At 47.2% G+C, this 18,728-nt stretch overlaps 1 protein-coding gene across 6 annotated transcripts in view; it reads right to left on the bottom strand.

Moving 5' to 3' along the window:
- The window catches only part of MYH11 (myosin heavy chain 11), a 155,396-nt gene that overhangs the window by 66,970 nt on the left and 69,698 nt on the right, over positions 1 to 18,728 (bottom strand). For 3 of the 6 annotated variants that reach the window (XM_033235634.1, XM_033235631.1, XM_033235632.1), the window contains exons 5-10: positions 17,954 to 18,056; positions 15,993 to 16,013; positions 13,702 to 13,794; positions 9,461 to 9,524; positions 6,631 to 6,729; positions 2,269 to 2,412 (exon numbers count right to left, since the gene is read on the bottom strand). In XM_033235634.1, coding sequence (XP_033091525.1) covers positions 2,269 to 2,412; positions 6,631 to 6,729; positions 9,461 to 9,524; positions 13,702 to 13,794; positions 15,993 to 16,013; positions 17,954 to 18,056 — 524 coding nt within the window. The remainder of the gene's footprint in view (positions 1 to 2,268; positions 2,413 to 6,630; positions 6,730 to 9,460; positions 9,525 to 13,701; positions 13,795 to 15,992; positions 16,014 to 17,953; positions 18,057 to 18,728) is intronic. The other 3 variants (XM_033235635.1, XM_033235633.1, XM_033235636.1) reach the window with 1 other exon arrangement.

Here is an 18,728-nt window from a genome sequence, read left to right as displayed (position 1 = left end):
GGTCTCAAACTCGACCTCAAGTGATCTGCCTGCCTTGGCCTCTCAAAGTGCTGGAATTACAGGTGTGAGCCACCATGCCCAACAAAACCCAATTTATTTATTTATTTATTTTATTATTATTATCATTATTATTATTTGAGACGGAGTCTTGCTCAGTCGCCCAGGCTGGAGTGCGGTGGCGAGATCTCGGCTCACTGCAAGCTCCGCCTCCCGGATTCATGCCATTCTCCTGCCTCAGCCTCCCGAGTAGCTGGGACTACAGGTGCCCGCCACTATGCCTGGCTAGTTTTTTTGTATTTTTAGTAGAGACGGGGTTTCACTGTGTTAGCCAGGATGGTCTCGATCTCCTGACCTCGTGATCCGCCTGTCTCGGCCTCCCAAAGTGCTGGGATTACAGGCGTGAGCCACTGCGCCCGGCCCCAAAACACAGTTTAAATGATCTCATTGTTTTCTTTCACAAGAAGAGACAATAATTTAATAAACTTTATATCAATCAACCTATTTTAGTTTGTTTCAGTTTTTTTTTCTGTTGTCTTTATTTTTTTGTAGAGACAGAGTCTCACTATGTTGTCCAGGCTGGTCTCGAACTCCTGGGCTCAAGTAATCCTCCTGCCTCAGTGTCTCAAAATGCTGGGATTACAGGCATGAGCCACTGTGCCCAGCCTGTTCCAGCTTTTTATTATTTAAATAAAACTATACTGAACAGTCTAGTACATCAAGAAAAAAGGATTTAGTAAATGTCTGGCACACAGCAAATACTTAACCACTGTTCATTGTTATTTAAAAGCAAGATCAGAAGCAAAACCGACCCCTGTCCTAAATAAAATGAATCATTCTTGGAGAGTCTATGTCATTCAGACAAGGAAGCTATCAGCACTAGATTCTGATGTGGGACCCTGGCCAAGACCCACACACACCATCCATTTGTCAACTGACCCATGGAGTCTTATTTTTCTAGACCCCAAGTTATCTTCGGAGGAGCTGCCCCTCCCCATATGCAGCATTTCAGCAACCTCAGTGCTATTCTGGGGCTCCAAACGGGCGTAGGCGTGGGAAGGAGGGGAAACTTTCCACAATTCTGTCCTGGTATTCCCAAAAGAGATTAACCTTGAACACTGAGGCACATCTAACCCAGAAGGAAAAGTGTTTCTGGAAACACAGTGTCCTGACCAAGAATTTCTTTCTGAGCTGTCCTGTTCTCAAGACCCAGTATGTTTCTTGGCTATTAGTTAGAAGATTTTGATCAATATCAATCGATCACCAAAGCAACCCCTCCAGGAAGAGCCTGAGTAAAACCACTGCCTCGATCACTCCCCCTCCCCTAAACCCTGCCCACATGTTCCTGATGAGGCCAACATCTCTATCTTCAGCTCCAAGAAGCCATTCTTAGGGACCATAATGAAACCACCCTGTGCTTTCCACTACCCTGCCTATGCTGCATAGCTCAGAAATGTGCATATCAACCAATCAGAGTCAATGATACCCCGTTCAGGAACTTAAGCCGGGAATCTACTCTGTTCTTTAGACATAAACTCAAAGAATTTAAGGGCTGGAACCCAGCCATGTCGCTGTCAACAAACTGCATCCTATAGAGAGACAATGTAGTCAAGAGAGAGATAGAAGACAAATTAGGTTCTAGAAAAATCTTTTGAGCACCTAGATCTCACTGTACCTGAAGCTTGAATTCCTGAACTTTTTTTTTTAGATGGTGTCTAGCTCCATCTTCCAAGCTGGAGTGGAGTGGCATGATCTTGGCTCACTGCAACCTCTGCCTTGTGGGTTCAAGCAATCCTCCCACCTCAGCCTCTCGAGTAGCTAGGACTACAAGTGTGCACCACCATCCCTGGCTAATTTTTTTGTATTTTTAGTAGAGACAGGGTTTCACCATATTGACCAGGCTGGTCTCGAACTCCTGACCTAAAGTGATATGCCCACCTTGGCCTCCCAAAGCGCTGAGTTTACAGGCCTGAGCCACTGCGCCCAACCTCCCTGAATTTTTCAACATTGTGAGTTAGTCACTTTCCCTTTGGTTTAAGCCAGCTTGAGTTACTTGCAACTAAAAGAGTCCTAGTTATACAGCCACTTTTCTACAACACAAAACACAAACAAACCACCTAGAATGAAATTCATTTTTCTCCTTTTTTTTTTTTTTTAATGGAAAGTGGGGAATTCAGAGAGCAGAAATCTATCCTGACCAGAGAAGAATTCTTAACAGGTTCCATTGGTACCCAGGCAGGCTACCCTCCAGATTCAAGGTATGAGGCTTACATAGCTGCTCCTCCTCGCTGAAACCCATGATCGCCATGGCCTCCAAGGTTTCCTGGAACATCTCATCATCCTGGGCTGCTGGGATGGGCACAAAGCCATTGGAGAGGAAGGTGTAGTTGTTGAAGCCCTCCAAAAGCAAGTCATCTAGAAGGAGAGGAAGAGGGGTCAGGGTCAACAAGACACACTTCTAACTTCAACATGAGATGGAGATCTGGTCAAGGGTCTGGGCCATCATAATTCCTTTCCCTTTCTCAAGGCTTGGACCGTTTAAAACCCTCATACATCATCATGTAGACAACCATACCAACAACTGCCAGCCTTGCACAGTGGTGCAGGTTGTATACTGCTCCAGTGACTGCAGCTGATATCCAGCCTTGGTTCTGCTTGCTAAGCCAGAATCCCTGGCACGAAGTTGCATCTACCTGGAGGAAGGGATGCCTTTACCTCAATTGTCCAGAGGCACCCTGCCTTCAGAGACAAAGCTGTCAGAAGAGTTAGATTGACCTTTACTCATTTTTTTTTCTTTGAGACGGAGTCTTACTCTGTCATCCAGGCTGGAGTGCAGTGGTGTGATCTCAGTTCACTGCAACCTCCTCCTCCCAGATTCAAGCGATTCTCCTGCCTCAACCTCCCGAGTAGCTGGGATTACAGGCGCCCGCCACCATGCCTGGCTAATTTTTGTGTTTTTAGTAGAGATGGGGTTTCACCATGTTGACCACATTAGTCTTGAACTCCTGACCTCAGGTGATCCACCCATCTCGACCTCTCAAAGTTCTGGGATTACAGACGTGAGCCACCACACCTGGCCTTATTCATGTATTTATAAAATTTTCATCAAATTCAAACAGGCACGTGAGTTTTAAAAATCAACTACTACTAAAGGTTTATAATGAAAAATAGCATTCGCCAGTCACATCCCTTCTCCAATTCCTACCTTACTCTATAATACCTGCTTTTTATCTCCTTTAGCTGCTTTTTTTCTGGCAGTTATTACTATCTCTCTGTAGACTAGGCTTGCTATATATACTAACCTATTACAATGTATATACCATTATGTATTATATATAATAGGCCAAGGGTTCCCTAACCCACAGGCCATAGACCAGTACCGGTCCATGTTAGGAACTGGGCCACGCAGCAGCAGGTGAGCAGCAGGTGAGCGAGTGAAGCGTCATCTGTATTTACAGCCGCTGCCCATTGCTTGCATCACTGCCTGAGCTCCATTTCCCATCAGATCAGCGGCAGCATTAGATTCTCATAGGAGCGCAAACCCTATCGAGAACTGCGCCTGTGTGCTCCTTATAAGACTCTAATGCCTGATAATCTGTCACTGTCCCCCATCACCCCTCGGTGAGACCACAGGAAAACAAGTTTCCAATGATTTTACGTTATAGTGAGTAGTATAATTATTTCATTACATATTACAATGTAATAATAAAGTGCACAGTAAATGTAATACACTTGAATCATCCCGAAACCATCCCTGCCACCCCGCCCACCCAATCTGTGGAAAAATTTTCTTCCAGGAAACCAGTCCTCGGTGCCAAAATAGGTGCTTTTGGCCTATTGGAAGACCAGAGGCAAAGCACAGTCGCTGTAATAGGCGATTTCTGGATATGTCAAGTTTAGATAGTATCTAGTGACTTCCTGCTACGGCAGGCAAACATGTAGCTTTCTTACACTACCTTTCCTTTCCCCCAGCTTTTTTTTTTTTTTTTTGAGAGGGAGTTTCACTCTTGTTGCCCAGGCTGGAGTGCAGTGGTGCGATCTTGGCTCACTGCAACCTCTGCCTCCCAGGTTCAAGCGATTCTCCTGCCTCTCGAGTAGCTGGGATTACAGGCACCTGCCAACACACCTAGCTAATGTGTTGTATTTTTAGTAGAGATGGGATTTCACCATGTTGGCTAGGCTAGTCTCCAACTCCTGACATCAGGTGATCCACCGGCCTCAGCCTCCCAAAGTGCTGGGATTACAGGTGTGAGCCACCGTGCCCAGCCACCTCCAGCTATTTTTAGTTGAATTAATACATAAGGCTTATTATCATGGGTTGGCAAATTTGGTCCCCTGTTGTTTCTGTAAATAAAGTTTTATTGAAACACAGCTGCTCTGATGTCCTTGTTTATTCCTCACGGCTGCTTTCTCACTAGGCAACAGAGCTGAGTAGTTGCAACAGAGGCCATCTGGTCCTTAAAGTCTAAAACTTTTACTACTGATCCTTTAGTGAAAACAGTTTGCCAACTCCGTTTATATTATGACATTAATTAGATATTCTCTGTAAAACTGTATCCTATGATTACATTTCCTTTGTTGTTGTTCGGCTTCTCTCTGACCCCCAACTTTATAACTGCCTTTCTTTCTCCTGCACCATTTGCTTTTATTACACCCTCCAATACATCAAGGATCCTCTTCCAGATCCATCTTTAATTAGGTTGGATTTGGTTATACTTTTGGAAAGACGTCAGCAAGATATTTTTCTTTTAAAATAAAGGTCTTTTATGGGTCAAGTCACTTGGAAGCTGCTTGATAAACTCGAGGTTAAATTGACCCAAGACACCAGTTAACCCAAACGTTTGGATTAACTTGAAATGCCTGATTCAAGTCACGAGGATTGAGGTCTTTGCCAAGACTTCATTATCCCGAGTTTGGATGCATTTAGGAATATTTGGTTCTTTCTAAAAGCCCAACATCTTTCCAGTTCTATCATCTAAAATACAAAGGGCCCCCAGGAATTTAGTTGTGAGTCCTATACTTGCCCATTTCTGGAAGACCAGAGGCAAAGCACAAAACTAGAACCCAAGACAACCAAACTGTTTTCTTTGGTGCCAAATAAAAGGAAGAGGAATGTCAACATTTTTCCCTGGCCCATTCCACAGGGTCCTGCACTGTAACTGCTAATGTACCATGTTTGCTGGTATATAACATACATTCAGCATTCCCCCTTTATCAAAAATTGCTCCACCTCATATCCTATATTCCAGAAAGCCAGCCATTAAGGAAACTTGTTTTTATTTTTTTGAGACAGAGTCTCACTCTGTCGCCCAGGCTGGAGTGCAGTGGTGCAATCTCAGCTCACTGCAACCTCCACCTTCTAGGTTCAAGCGATTCTCCTGCCTCAGCCTCCCGAGTAGCTGGGATTACAGGCGCCAGTCACCACACCTGGCTAATTTTTGTATTTTTGGGGAGAGAGGGTTTCACTATCTTGGCCAAGCTGGTCTCAAACTCCTGACTTTAGGTAATCCGCCTGCCTCTGCCTCCCAAAGTGTGGGATTACAGGCATGAGCCACTGCGCCCCACCCTGGAAATTTAAATAATGGAAAGTGCCAGCCCCGTAGCTGAGCTCTGCAATACACTCCGACACAGCAAAGTTCTGAGCTCACACAGATCCTTTTGGTAACTGTCTTAACCAAAATAACTACACTTGGGCCACAAAAGAGATGGGAAGCAAAGTCTGTATTGTTCCCATAAAATTTCAGACTTAAAACTTATTAGTAATATGTAGACTCTACTATGTACAGGTAGTGACTGATCCATTCCTTTTTTAAGCTATGTGATTTGTATATATTTTTAGGAGTTAGTAAACAACTGCATGTCCAGAACTGAACTCATAACTTCCTACTGGAGTCTGGTGTACAGTGTACTGTATTTACATAAAAAACATTTTTCCCTACAATAGAGGTCGGCAAACTTCTGCACACTGCTTGTTTTTGTAAATAAAGTTTTATTGTAACACAGTGTTGCCTGCATACTTCGGTTTATGTGTTGCTTGTGCTTCTTGGTTTATGTATTGCCTGTGGCTGCTTTTGCATTACAATGGCAGAGTTGAATAGCTGTGACAGAAGCTGTGTGGCCTGCAAAGCCTAAAGATTTATTATCTGGCCTTTTACAGAAAAAGTTTTGACCCCTGTTCTACAAAGTCACTGGCAAAACATGTATAATGAAAAGTGCCTAGCCCCACTGGCCCTGCAAATTCCTTATAAAACCAGAATGCATCTTTTATACTTGCAAGTTTTATAAATTGGCAAGTAAAGCAAATGTCTTTCTCCCTTTCCTTGAAGACACAGATTGTGTCTAGCTGGACTTGATGCTCTCTGGTCTAATTAGACATGAAACATTAATGATCTAATGTCTAATTGGAGTTGATGGCTACTATGTCACATAGTAGGTGGTCAGTAAATGAGAATGACTGAACAAAAGCCACACTCACTCACTGGGAGGAGATGAAGAACTGCTCATCTGTCACTCACAGACATGGTCCTTTCTGGCAGGATCTCAGACTGTTTTTATAGCCAATCCCTTAACCTCGGATTCTGATGAAATGGAAGGGTCAAGCCATCCAATCACACGTCATTGCTAGTCACTTACTTTTCATCTTCTCCTTGGCTCCAGCAATCATGTAGTAAAAGATGTGGAATGTCCTCTCGTCTCTGGCTTGGCGAATTGCCCGTGATTTTTCTAGCAGATCTGGTTTGGAGGGAGTTAGGGATTCTGGGGATACTGCGGGTGTTCTTCTGATCTTCCACCTCCATCCCTATCATACCCAATTCGCACGGGATGACTTTCCAGTTCTGCCCCAGGGATCGGTAATGTCTAACTTTGACCATCGCCCCTGTGGACAAATGGAACCACTGGGTGCTGCCAGCAGACCTCAGATGCAGAAAGAAGGGAGGGGAATAGAGTGAAAAGAGAAAGCATAAAAGACCCCAGGAAGATGGTAATGGTAATGAGATGTTCCCCTAACAGCCATCACCAGCAAATTTTCTTTAAAATGAGCTTTCTTCAGACATTACAGAATGCAAATAATGACACCCTCTATGATTTATGATTCATTCCTATGTGAAACGATTGATGTAAATTGTCTCACTGAAGCCTCACAAAGTATGCTAGGAAGCAAGTGCAACTATTATTGGTGTTTTCATTAAGGGGAAACTGAGGTTCAGAGAAGGGAAGTCCTTTCTCAAGATCATACAGCTAGCAAGTGGCAAAGCTGTCTTCCATGCCCTCTGTTCCAAGAGTAGGGTCTGATGGGACGGAGGGGAGAGAGACCATAAACACGCTATACTAATTAATTTCAGGAGAGCTGCTCTGCCATGGAGGGTGGCAGGAGGGAGAGCAGAGGGGAGGGCAGGGCAGGGTGGCATGGAGATCACAGGGTCTGGGGTGATGGAAGAGGACAGCTGGGAGGCTGGGCTACTGTACTGGGTGGATTTCCACAGCACTAAGTGTGATGGTGTGGGATGATGGGGCTGGATCAGCAGACCTTGTCTTCTTCAAGTCCTAAACCCAGCTAGCAGTGCCTGGGCTACCAGAGCCCATGTCCTAGCTGGAAAGCAGTGATTCTCAGACTTTCTGATGGTGCGTCAAAATTCCTAGAGGGCTTATTCAAACCCAGCTTGCTGGGCTCCACCCTCCAACATTTGATTCAGCAGACCTGGGGCAGGGTCTAAGGTGTGCATTTCATATATATATATATATATATATAAAATGTGTGTGTGTATACATGTATATACAATGTATACACATGTGTATACACACACAGGAACACGCACACATGTATATGTTTGAGCCAGAGTCTTGCTCTGTCACCCAGGCTGGAGTGCAGTGGTGCAATCTTGGCTCACTGCAACCTCTGCCTCCCAGGTTTAAGCAATTCTCCTGCCTCAGCCTCCTGAGTAGCTGGGACTACAGGTGCATGCCACCATGCCTGGCTAATTTTGTATTTTTAGTAGAGACAGGGTTTCACCACATTGGCCAGGCAAGTGATCTGCCCGCCTCGGCCTCCCAAAGTGCTGGGATTACAGGCATGAGCCACCGTGCCCGGCTGAGATGTGTGTTTCTAAAGAGCTCCCAAGTGATGCTGATGCTGCTGGTTTGGGAAACATACTTTCAGAACCACTGATCTAAAAGGAAGGCTGAGGCCTGAAGGACAGCGCTATGCCTGGGGCTCGCTCTAAACACAGGAAATGAACTGCTGAGAGGTGTGTGCAAGGCTGCAGGACAAGAGGGCCCTGGCTCTGGACTTGACCAAAGCCTGGCAGCCCTCCCAGCTGCAGGACAGGAATCCTGGCTGGTTTGGGCAGATTAAAGTAGAAACATACAAAACGTTAACAGTAACACAATAGCCACCACCTATGAGATGCTCACTTTGGGCCCCGCCCCGTATCAAGGGCTGTGCATACTATTATGCATATTATTTCATTTAATCACTGCACCAGCTCCACAAAGTAGGTGCGATCACCCCCATTTTACTGAGGCAAAACTGAGAGAGCTTCAGTGGTTTCCCCAAATCCCCGCAGCTTAGACAAGTGCAGTGGAGAGGAGGCCACTCCACAACCCACCCTCTTATCCAGGGCATATAACGTGGACAAATGGGACCACTAGGTGCTGCCAGCAGGCCTCAGGTGCAGAAAGAAGCTAAGTCGCCCCCCGGGCCCTATTCATTGCCAAGCACGTGGTCCGCAGGAAGCTGTGAACACACCATACCCTTGAGCCCTAGGGCCGCCTGCAAAGCTCCTGAGGCTGATCAGTCACTGAACTCTAGACGTGGTTGTTCCCCCACGTCCAGATATTTCTAACTTGGCTCCACTTCACCACTCAGATTCATGAAAGAGACACTCTACTCGTTCCTTGCGACATCAGCGTTCTTCTGCGTAAACTCTGTTTTCATTAATTTCCTATCTAAGAAGTGGAGCCAATCACAGACCAAGTCTCTAAAAGGCTAACAGGTCCAGAATTTGGCCTCGGACAGTGGCTGAATAAGAATGAAGTGAAGATCATAGAAGAGACACTACGTAGCCAGCCCTTATTCTGCACCTTGCATGGTACCTAGAGCTTTATATCCGTTCACTCACTCTATTCTCACATTTCTATGAGGCAGGTACCATTCATTATCATCCCCATTTTGCTGATGAGGCACAGACAGGTGGAGTAACCAGCCTAAGGTCAGTCAGCTAAAGGACAGGTCATTTGAGCATCACATACAGGCTAGGCTGCTTCTTTGGGGTTCAAACCAGGGGTCGGGTCCACACATATATAACCACTGCACCACAATGCCTGCTGTTAAGGGGAGATTTGTTCTGGAAGAAACCTAAGAGGCTGGAAAGACAGGGGTGGCTCCTGGACTCTCCCAGCCTCTGGGCTGGAGGTTGGTAGGGGGCAGGGGTGCCCGTTTGGCCCAGGCTCAGGGAAAGGATACAGGTCTCAATGTTGGCTCCCACGATGTAACCTGTGACGTCGAAGTTGATGCGGATGAATTTGCCCTGCCAACAGGAAAACACAGTTCAGGCTTTGCTGCCCAACTTCAGCCTTTAACCCCATGCTGTGGGCAATCAGGAGGGAGATGTTACAGAGGATGGGGGAGTGAGGGGCAGGGAGATTCTTGCAAACACTCAGAACCCCACGAGTCAACTCATCAGGCAGAACCAACATCTGCTGAGCTGAGACCACCCCAGGCCTAACAGCAAAAGAACGTGTAAAACATGTTCACAGATCAATTTCATTTGGCTCTTGCAATGACCATAGTCCATCACGGCTATCCCCATTTTTTTTTTTTTTTTTGAGATGGAGTCTCGCTCTGTTGCCCAGGCTGGAGTGCAGTGGCGCGATCTCAGCTCAATCCAAGCTCCGCCTCCAGGTTCACGCCATTCTCCTGCCTCAGCCTCCTGAGTAGCTGGGACTACAGGCGCCCAGCACCACGCCCGGCTATTTTTGTATTTTTAGTAGAGACAGGGTTTCACCGCATTAGCCAGGATGGTCTCGATATCCTGACCTCGTGATCCGCCCACCTCGGTCTCCCAAAGTGCTGGGATTACAGGCGTGAGCCACTGTGCCCAGCCGGCTATCCCCATTTAAAAAAAAAATTATTTATTTATTGGAGACAAGGTCTTGCTCTGTCACCCAGGCTGGAGTGCAGTGTCATGATCTCAGCTCACTGCAAACTCCGCCTTCCGGGTTCACGCCATTCTCCTGCCTCAGCCTCCCGAGTAGCTGGGACTACAGGCACCCGCCACCAAGCCCGGCTATTTTTTTGTATTTTTAGTAGAGATGGGGTTTCACCGTGTTAGCCGGGATGGTCTCGATCTCCTGACCTTGTGATCTGCCCGCCTCGGCCTCCCCAAAGTGCTGGGATCACAGGCATGAGCCACCGCACCCAGCCGGCTATCCACATTTTTAAAAAAATTATTTATTTATTGGAGACAAGGTCTTGCTCTGTCACCCAGGCTGGGGTACAAAGGTGAAATCACAGCTCACTGTAATCTTGAACTCCTGGGCTCAAGCAATCCCCTTTTCTCCATGACCTCAGCCTCCCAAGCAGCTAGGACTACAGGCATGCACCACCATACCCAACTAATTTTAAAAAAAGTTTTTGTACAGATAGGATCTCATTGTGTTGCCCAGGTTGGTCTCAGATTCCTGCACTCAAGCGATCCTCCCATCTCAGCCTCCCAAAGTGCTGGGATTACAGGAGTAAACTACCATACCCAGCCCACTATCCCCACTGTAAAGCTGACAAAACTAAGACTAAGAGAGATCAAGTGACTGTCCAACATGACATTGCTCCTGAGAGGTAGAGCCCTAAGCAGAAGGAAGCTTTTTCCATATTCAGGGGCTGGAAAGGACTCCCTCCCCAAGCCCCACCCTGCTCCAAAACAAGCTGCACCCACATCATCCAACTATGGATGAAACCTTCTCTGTGGGACAGGTGAGTACGCATTGGACACAATGCCCAAGCAGGCCCTGTGTAAGATGTCCTTTAGGCAGGAATGGGTCATGTCCCTGGTCCTAGAGGCTCAACAAGTATCTCCAAAGATGGCCCTATCTACCTGCCTCAGCTAAGCCATGAAACCAAGGATGGAATCCAATCCTCCATCTGTTGGCATCAACCCTTTTCCTGTTTCCTCAATAGGCGAGACAGGATTGCATCCATTTCCTCCACAATGACATAATGTGGTGGGAAGTGTTGGCGTGTGTGGACACAATCCCCTAGGGCTTGCTCAGTCCTTGACAAAACCTTCCAACTTTCCCTATCGGGAAACATGCAGTAGAGTAATTTGGGATGACCATATCCCAAATGGAGCCAGGGAGAGCCGGTTGGTCACAGGCAAGGCCCAGGCGCCTTTCTTCACTCTCCTTCTCAAGATGGCAGGGACACCAGTGAGTGGAGGATTTTTTAGGGATTTGTCTTGCACTTACTTCCATTTATGATGGGGCTAGAAACATTGCACTGAATTGTAACACGCAAACAAAGTGCTTCTCAGTGGAGGCGGCACATCTGCTACGGAGATTTTGGAAATCAGTGGAAGAGATTATTTGACTTGTCACATGATGGCGGGGGCCATTGTTGTTAGTGAACAGTGGGGCCAAGGATATTTTGGGAGTCCTGCAATGACCAGGAGAGTCTCTGACACCAATCCTCGTCTATATCCCTTATGACTCTTGCAATGTCTCACCTGACACTCATGGAGGTAAAAATCTGTTTGTAATTAGCTAGACTTAGAACCTAACCTTTACGCCTTTAGATTTTTATGTTTTCTTTTTTTTTTGAGACAGAGTCTCACTCTGTCACCCAGGTTGGAGTGCAGTAGTGTGACTTTGGCTCGCTGCAACCTCCATCTCCCCAGGTTCAAGCGAGTCTCCCACCTCAGCCTCCCAAGTAACTGGGAATACAGGCGTGTGTCACCACGCCCAGCTAAGTTTTGTATTTTTAATAGAGACAGGGTTTCACCATGTTGGCCAGGCTGGTCTCAAACTCCTGACCTCAGGTGATCTTCCCACCTCAGCCTCCCAAAGTGCTGGGTTTACAGGTGTGAGCCATTCTGTGCCCGGCTTAGATTTTTATGCTTTTAAATAAAAGCATTAAAAAGTATTTAAAATGTTGTTGTAATATAAGACTATCCCATCTGTGTGACTCTAGAGAAGATTGCTTTCGGTTCAGTGCTTCACCGAGAGTCAGTTGCCATTCTAGAAAATCCCATCCCAACATCACCAGTGCCTGAACTTGACCCTTTTCCTTGTATTTGTAGCTGTCGCAGTGGATAGACCTAAGTGTCTGTCTCTTACTGTGTCTTCTGTTGGTGTGGCCTGGCCCAAGCATTGACATGCTGAAATGCACTTTATTTTATTTATTTATTTATTTAGTTTTGTAGAGATGGGGTTTCTCCATGTTGCCCAGGCTGGTCTCAACCTCTTGAGCTCAAGTGATCTGCCCACCTCAGTCTCCCAAAGTACTGGGACTACAGGCATGAGCCACCTCGCCAGGCCTGAAATGCACACTTTTTAAATGAATTGTCTTATGTTATTTCTTCTTCATATTACAGTTAGGGCATTACGCTGACGTGTATTCATCTAACCTGTGTAGGAGGTGATACTGTCTATGATTCTAATTTTGGGCGAGGAAAGGAGACATTGTGTAATTGTTTGTTACTAAAATGGGCCTTGGGGATCGCAGGGTCAGGGACCACCACGTGAATATGCTCAGCAGAGCAGAGCTTTCTGCAATGTCTTTCACGGGACCCCATCCCAGTGAGCAACAGTTCAGAGACCCCCTCCTCCTGGAATGCAGAGGCAATTTTTCTTTCATCTTTTCGCACTAAAATATCTTTCTGACCCTCCTACAGAGAGGCAACAGCTTCTTTTGTACAATGAAACCATTTTTGTCTACATAACATCAACCACCCACTTTCAGAGTTCCCCTGCCCCTGTTGGGCTCAGGCAAAAACCTTTTGCTTTGGAGCCTGGGGGAGTGTGCGTGGGACGGTAGTACCCCCTGCCTCACTCACTGTCTGTTCTTCAATTGGAAGAACCAGCTTCATGAAGGCTGGAACCATATCTGAACTATTCATCACAATCCTGTGAGCCTCGCTCAGTGCCTGGTATACAGCAGGCACTTAATAAAAACTGCAAATGAGAAAGAAACAAAGAGAATGGTGGTACATGTAAAAGTGCCTACCAGAATAATTGCACAGAGTAGGTACTTACTAAATATTTCTTGGAGAAGGTGTGTGCGTGGTACATAGTTGGCACTCAATTCATGTTTTGCTACATAAAATGGTATTGGATGTAAGGGTCTAGCACATAGCACGTGCTCAATAAATAATTTTTAAAATTTTAATAATAGAGATGGGGGTTCTCACTTTGTTGCCTAGGCTGGTCTAGAACCCCTGGGCTCAAGTGATCCTCCCATCTCAGCCTCCCGAAGTGCTGGGATTACAGGTGTGAGCCACTGCACCCTTCCAGTATTTGTTGAGTGAATAGTAAATGAATGAATGAATGAATGAATGAGAGTGTGAGAGGCAGGAGCCCTTGCAAGATTGTAAGGTACAGCCCATCTCTCCAGGGTCAGATGCCCCTCCCACCTCCACACACAGACACTCTGCAGCCCAGGCAGGAAATGACACCAAACCTTTTCTGGAAAACCCGCGTGGCTTTGCTACTTACGAATCGTGAGGAGTTGTCGTTCTTGACTGTTTTGGCGTTGCCGAAAGCCTCCAGAATCGGGTTTGCTTGTAGAAGCTGCTTTTCCAGCTCTCCCTAAAATTCATTCACATCTAGTTATTGGAGAAAGCAACCTAGGTCCTGACAGTTCTACCTTGGATGGATGTTGTCACAAAACTCTACCCTTAACCCACAGGTTCTCTCCTATCTCCTACCTCCTCTTAGACCCCGATGCTAATGTCCAGATTTACAGGAGGATTTCAGAAGAAAAGAAGCAACTGTCTGAGCTCTCTCATAGCTAGGACATCTACTCCTTAGGAAGGTCACTTTTTTCAAGACTAGGGCCTACTCATCTCTACAATATCACTGCCACTCAAAGCCACTGCCTTGTACAATGCCGATGATGTCATTTACATCATGATGAATGGTGCCCCACAGAGTTGTGCAGTGCACCACCTGCCCCACTGTACATGGCAGTCGTTCTGCTGTTTATGTTTAACAAGCAATCTTCTTCAAGTTAAACCACTACAATCCTCCTTCTGATTATTTTAGTGCAACTTTTTTAAGCTGCAATTTTTCCTTTCTCAGGACTGGTTTTCTGAAGTCTCCTACAGAAGACAAGTAAGGAATGCACAAAACCCACCAGGAATCCTCTTAGCAGACTGCAGAATAAAGCTTCAAAGCAGGTTGCCTGAGCTCCATTCATCGGGTTAAAGGCAGCTGAGACTGTACATAGCCCACCGGCTATGTGCACTAACGCGGTCATGTGATTAATCATGGCAGGAAAGGGCCAATGTGGTAAGTTAAGCTGGGAAAGCAAAGGAGCTGCTCTTGGCCTAGCCCTAAAACATAGCGGCTGCAGATGGGCCCCGAAGTCTCCAGGCCCTGGATTCTGGGAGTTTTTCTCCTTGATCTCCCTCCTGCCTTCCCTTCCTTATTTTTCCAGGCAGCAGGGCTGGGCTGGACAGGAGCCGGGAAAGTGTCTAGAGGGGACAAGGATGGGCATGGTTTCCTCCTTGTTCCTCTGCATGCCAGGAAGGCATCAGGGTACCTGGTCTACAGGACAAAGCAGGAAGCTGCTATTTGTTTGTTTTTATTCGTCCACACATCCTCCTTTTTGTAGCTCCCAGAGAAAGATGAAGCAAAAGCCTCATTCACATAAAAATCTCAGCCACAAGCGGAATCACCACAGCTGAGACCGGTGGAAATTTACGAGGAGCGCCGTGCATGTTTCTTTGTTGGTGGGAAGATGACTAAAGGAATCACTTTTGTTCACATAAACTTGGGGTCTCCATGGTCTCTGAAAAAGACTCCCTTTCTAGAATGGGGATTCTAGCAGGTAAGGTTGAAAAGTCCTGGCAAGAGAGCTTTAAATGGGGGGACCTGGTGCAAACCCTTCATTTCATAGATGATGAAACCCTGGCCCCGAGAAGTTAACTGACTCGGCCAAGGTCACACAAGAGCAGATCCCAAGTAAGAACTGTACTTCTCCTGATCTGCAACACTGTCACCCGGGGTCTAACTAAGATGGATTGAATGATCTTTTTGGGAGCCGAGGAAGACACCCGTGGGTTTCTTCTAGGCTGGGACCCACATGTCAGCCCCCTAAGCTCTGCGTTAGAGATGAGTTCATATGCACAGGTCCAAGCAGGACCAGGTTATGCGTTGCGTAGCTGGGGCCTTACCGCGCCACCAAAGCTAGTGCATCGCGACCTCCAAGACGGTTTCTGGAGGCTTGAGTCAAGCAACCAGCATGCAAGAGACAGACACGCACTGCACACGCATGCACAGGGACACACTGGTGCACCAGGGACAGGGCTAGGGGAAGAAACTTAGGGATGATGGCGGGGAGAAAAGAGGGAGGCATGCCACAGCTGTGCCATTGACTGTCCATTGAGCCAGGGAAGCTTTGGTGCCTGACAGTCCTAAGACACTCAGCCAGATGGGACAGATGTCTCTGTCTAGGTTGTTCCAGTCAGGGGTACCAGGAGTGGATGCTTTGAAGGGTGCAGGGGTTCATTCTGAACTGGAGAAATCCATTTCAGGCTGAAGCGCAAATCTGGGGATTCCAATAGGAGTCCAGTGGGTGGTAAATGCACCCCCACACCCTGCCCTGGCATCAGACACCCACAGGACGGTATCTTGGTGCATTTACTTGTTTGAGTTGTGAAACTCCAGGGCCTACCCCATTTCTACCACCAGCTACAGGACTTGGTGGGTGCAACAGGATCATGCAGATCTAAATTCACTCCGTGCCTCCCCTACACACCAGGAAAACACTCTCAGTTACTCACGTAGGCAAAAGATGGGCCTTGCTGTGGTTGAACAACACAGTATAAAACAAATGTCAGTGTTATTTCCATCACATGGACATCAGGGGCTGGAGACTATATGACTTTGATCCCCCCAAACAGCCTGGAGTCCCCAAGACAGACAGGTCAGCTCCTTTTCCTTGATACTGTTTTTTTTCTCTCTGTTTAGCTGCAGGGATGCGATCACAGCTCACTGCAGTCTCAACCTCCTGGGCTCAGGCGATACTCCTGCCTCAACCTCCCAAGTAGCTAAGACTACAGGCATGCACACCATGCCTGGCTAATTCTATTTTTTTTTTTTTTTGTACAGACAGGGTCTTACTATGTCACCCAGACTGGTCCTGAACTCCTGGGCTCAGACCATCCTCCTGCCTTTGCCTCCCAGAGCACTGAGATTACAGTCATGAGCCCCCATGCTCAGCCATTCCCTCCTTTTTCTAATTTCTTAGAGATCCAGGCATTTCAAAGGTTTTCATAATTACTGGGGTCACATTAGTCTCCTTAAAACAGTATCCAATGAGACAATGCCTGAGATGTGTTTACACATGCAGCCAAAACAAGTAGCACATACTAGGCCCTTGATAAAGATGAGTTGTTAGAAAGTATTATGTCCTATTTTTACTCTTTAGGGAAAGGGAAGGCAGTGGAAACTGTATTTTAACTGCCACGCAGCCTTTGGAGCCATTGTTCCAACTCACTATGGCTAGAAACCAACTTGCCAGAGACAACTCTAGGATGCTGAATCTTGAGTTTCCTGCATTTGTTCGGAGAAGGAAAGTTCTCCAAAGCCACAACCAGCACCCATTCCAGATCTCCAAGGGCCTCTAGACAACCCGACCATGGTGGCTGCTCCAGAGTCCCCTCTGAGGGCCTAAAGCGACATCCGGAATGGCGAACACTGGAGACACCCCCACACCGTGGTCAGATCTCCATCCTACCATCTTTCTGCCTGCGAACCTGCAGACGGAGGTGCTGGCCAGTCCTGGCGGCCCCACTGCGTGCCCCCTCCTGTGGGACAGATGGGATGGGGCTGACACACGAGGAGGAAGAAAAGGATGGGCCCTAGAGGGGGTGACCCTAGAAACCTCCTCTTCTTTTCCTCCCAAGCTCTTAGTCATACTGTGTCATCATTAGTCATACTGTGTCATCATTAGTCATGCTGTGTCATCATGTTTATTTCTGGGATTATTTGACAACTACGTGCTCTTCCACAGGTCCAGAAGCTCACAGAAGAGAATAACAGCATCTCTCAGACTTATCCCCAGGTCCCCACCCCAAGTGGTGCCTGGCACACAGTAGGTGCTCCATCCACAGTTACTGAATGGCATTGCACTGAAGCCCATGGGCCAAGTGATACCAGCATCTCCATCCCAGGGATGGGGGACACGTGGAGGAATCAGGAAACCCAAAAGGTACCTTAATCCCTGGGACTTTACAGAGATTCACTGAAAGGAGTGCTTCTCAATCTAGGGCAACTGTCCCACCCCAGGGGACATCTGACAAGTCTACAGATATTTTTGGTTGTCACAACTGGAGGGAAGGGGGCTATTGGCATCTAGTGGGTCGAGGCCAGGGATGTCATGAAATATTGTACGAGGCACGGGGAAGTCCCTCCGAGAAAGAGTTATCTGGTCCAAAATGACACCAGTGCCACCACTGAGAAGCCCCGACGTGAAAGAAGATCTCACTGCGGAAGGAAAGGACTTATTCTCATTTCACAAAATGGGCCTCCTTCTGGAGGGACGCTTCCAGCTGAACCAAGAAATCACTCATACTCAACAGGCCTGCTCGCCAAAAAGATGGTCTCTCTTTGAGTCTTCAGGGGAGGGGTAGTCAGACAGGGCCTGAGTTCTTGCAGCGACGTTCTGTTTGTATCTCGGTTGCGCTGCAAGCTGGAGACCGGTTGGCTAAATCATGGCCTCTGACTGGGAACTGCCACTCACCGTGATACTTGTGTCTTTCTTGCCCTTGTGGGAGGAGGCCACCACGGCCAGGTACTGAATGACCTTCTTGGTGTTTTCGGTTTTCCCGGCTCCAGACTCACCTCTGAAAGACACAGGAACAGTGACCCAGTGGACATCATCTATGCACACGTTCCATGGTGACCTTTCCGCAGCTCCATGAGCCAGGCAGGACGATAATGATGATCACCACCATTTCCCAGAGGGCGAAACGGAGGCTCCCAGAGGGGAAGTAACTTGGCCAAGGTCACATCTCTGGTAGTGAGCTGAACTGGGTCCCCAACCTAGGTCCAATGCCCGATCTATTCCTTCCAAGAGGACGTACAAAAGAATTCAGATACAAAGAGCGAAAAGGTGGGCTGGGCGTGGTGGTGGCTCATGCCTGTGATCCCAGTACTTCGGGAGGCTGAAGTGGGAGGATCATTTGAGCCCAGGAGTCTGAGACCAGCCTCAGCAACACAGAGAGACAATGCCTCTACAAAAACATTTAAAAATTAGCCAGGCATGGTGGCACATGCCTGTAGTCCCAGCTATTGGGGAAGTTGAGGCAGGAGGATCACTCAAGTCCAGGAGTTCAAGACCAGCATGAGGAATACAGTAAAACCCTGACTCTATAAAAAATAAGAAAAATTAACCAGGCATGGTGGTGCATACCTGTAGTCCCAGCTACTCAGGAGGCTGAGGTGGGAGGATGGCTTGAGCCCAGGAGTTTGAGGCTGCAGTGAGCCATGATCACACCACTGGACTCCAGCCTGGG

The sequence above is a fragment of the Trachypithecus francoisi genome, unplaced genomic scaffold (genome assembly GCF_009764315.1).
Source record: "Trachypithecus francoisi isolate TF-2019V2 unplaced genomic scaffold, Tfra_2.0 Lachesis_group15, whole genome shotgun sequence".
In the NCBI taxonomy this organism is placed as follows: domain Eukaryota; kingdom Metazoa; phylum Chordata; class Mammalia; order Primates; family Cercopithecidae; genus Trachypithecus; species Trachypithecus francoisi.
This window is presented reverse-complemented; position numbering and strand designations above follow the sequence as displayed.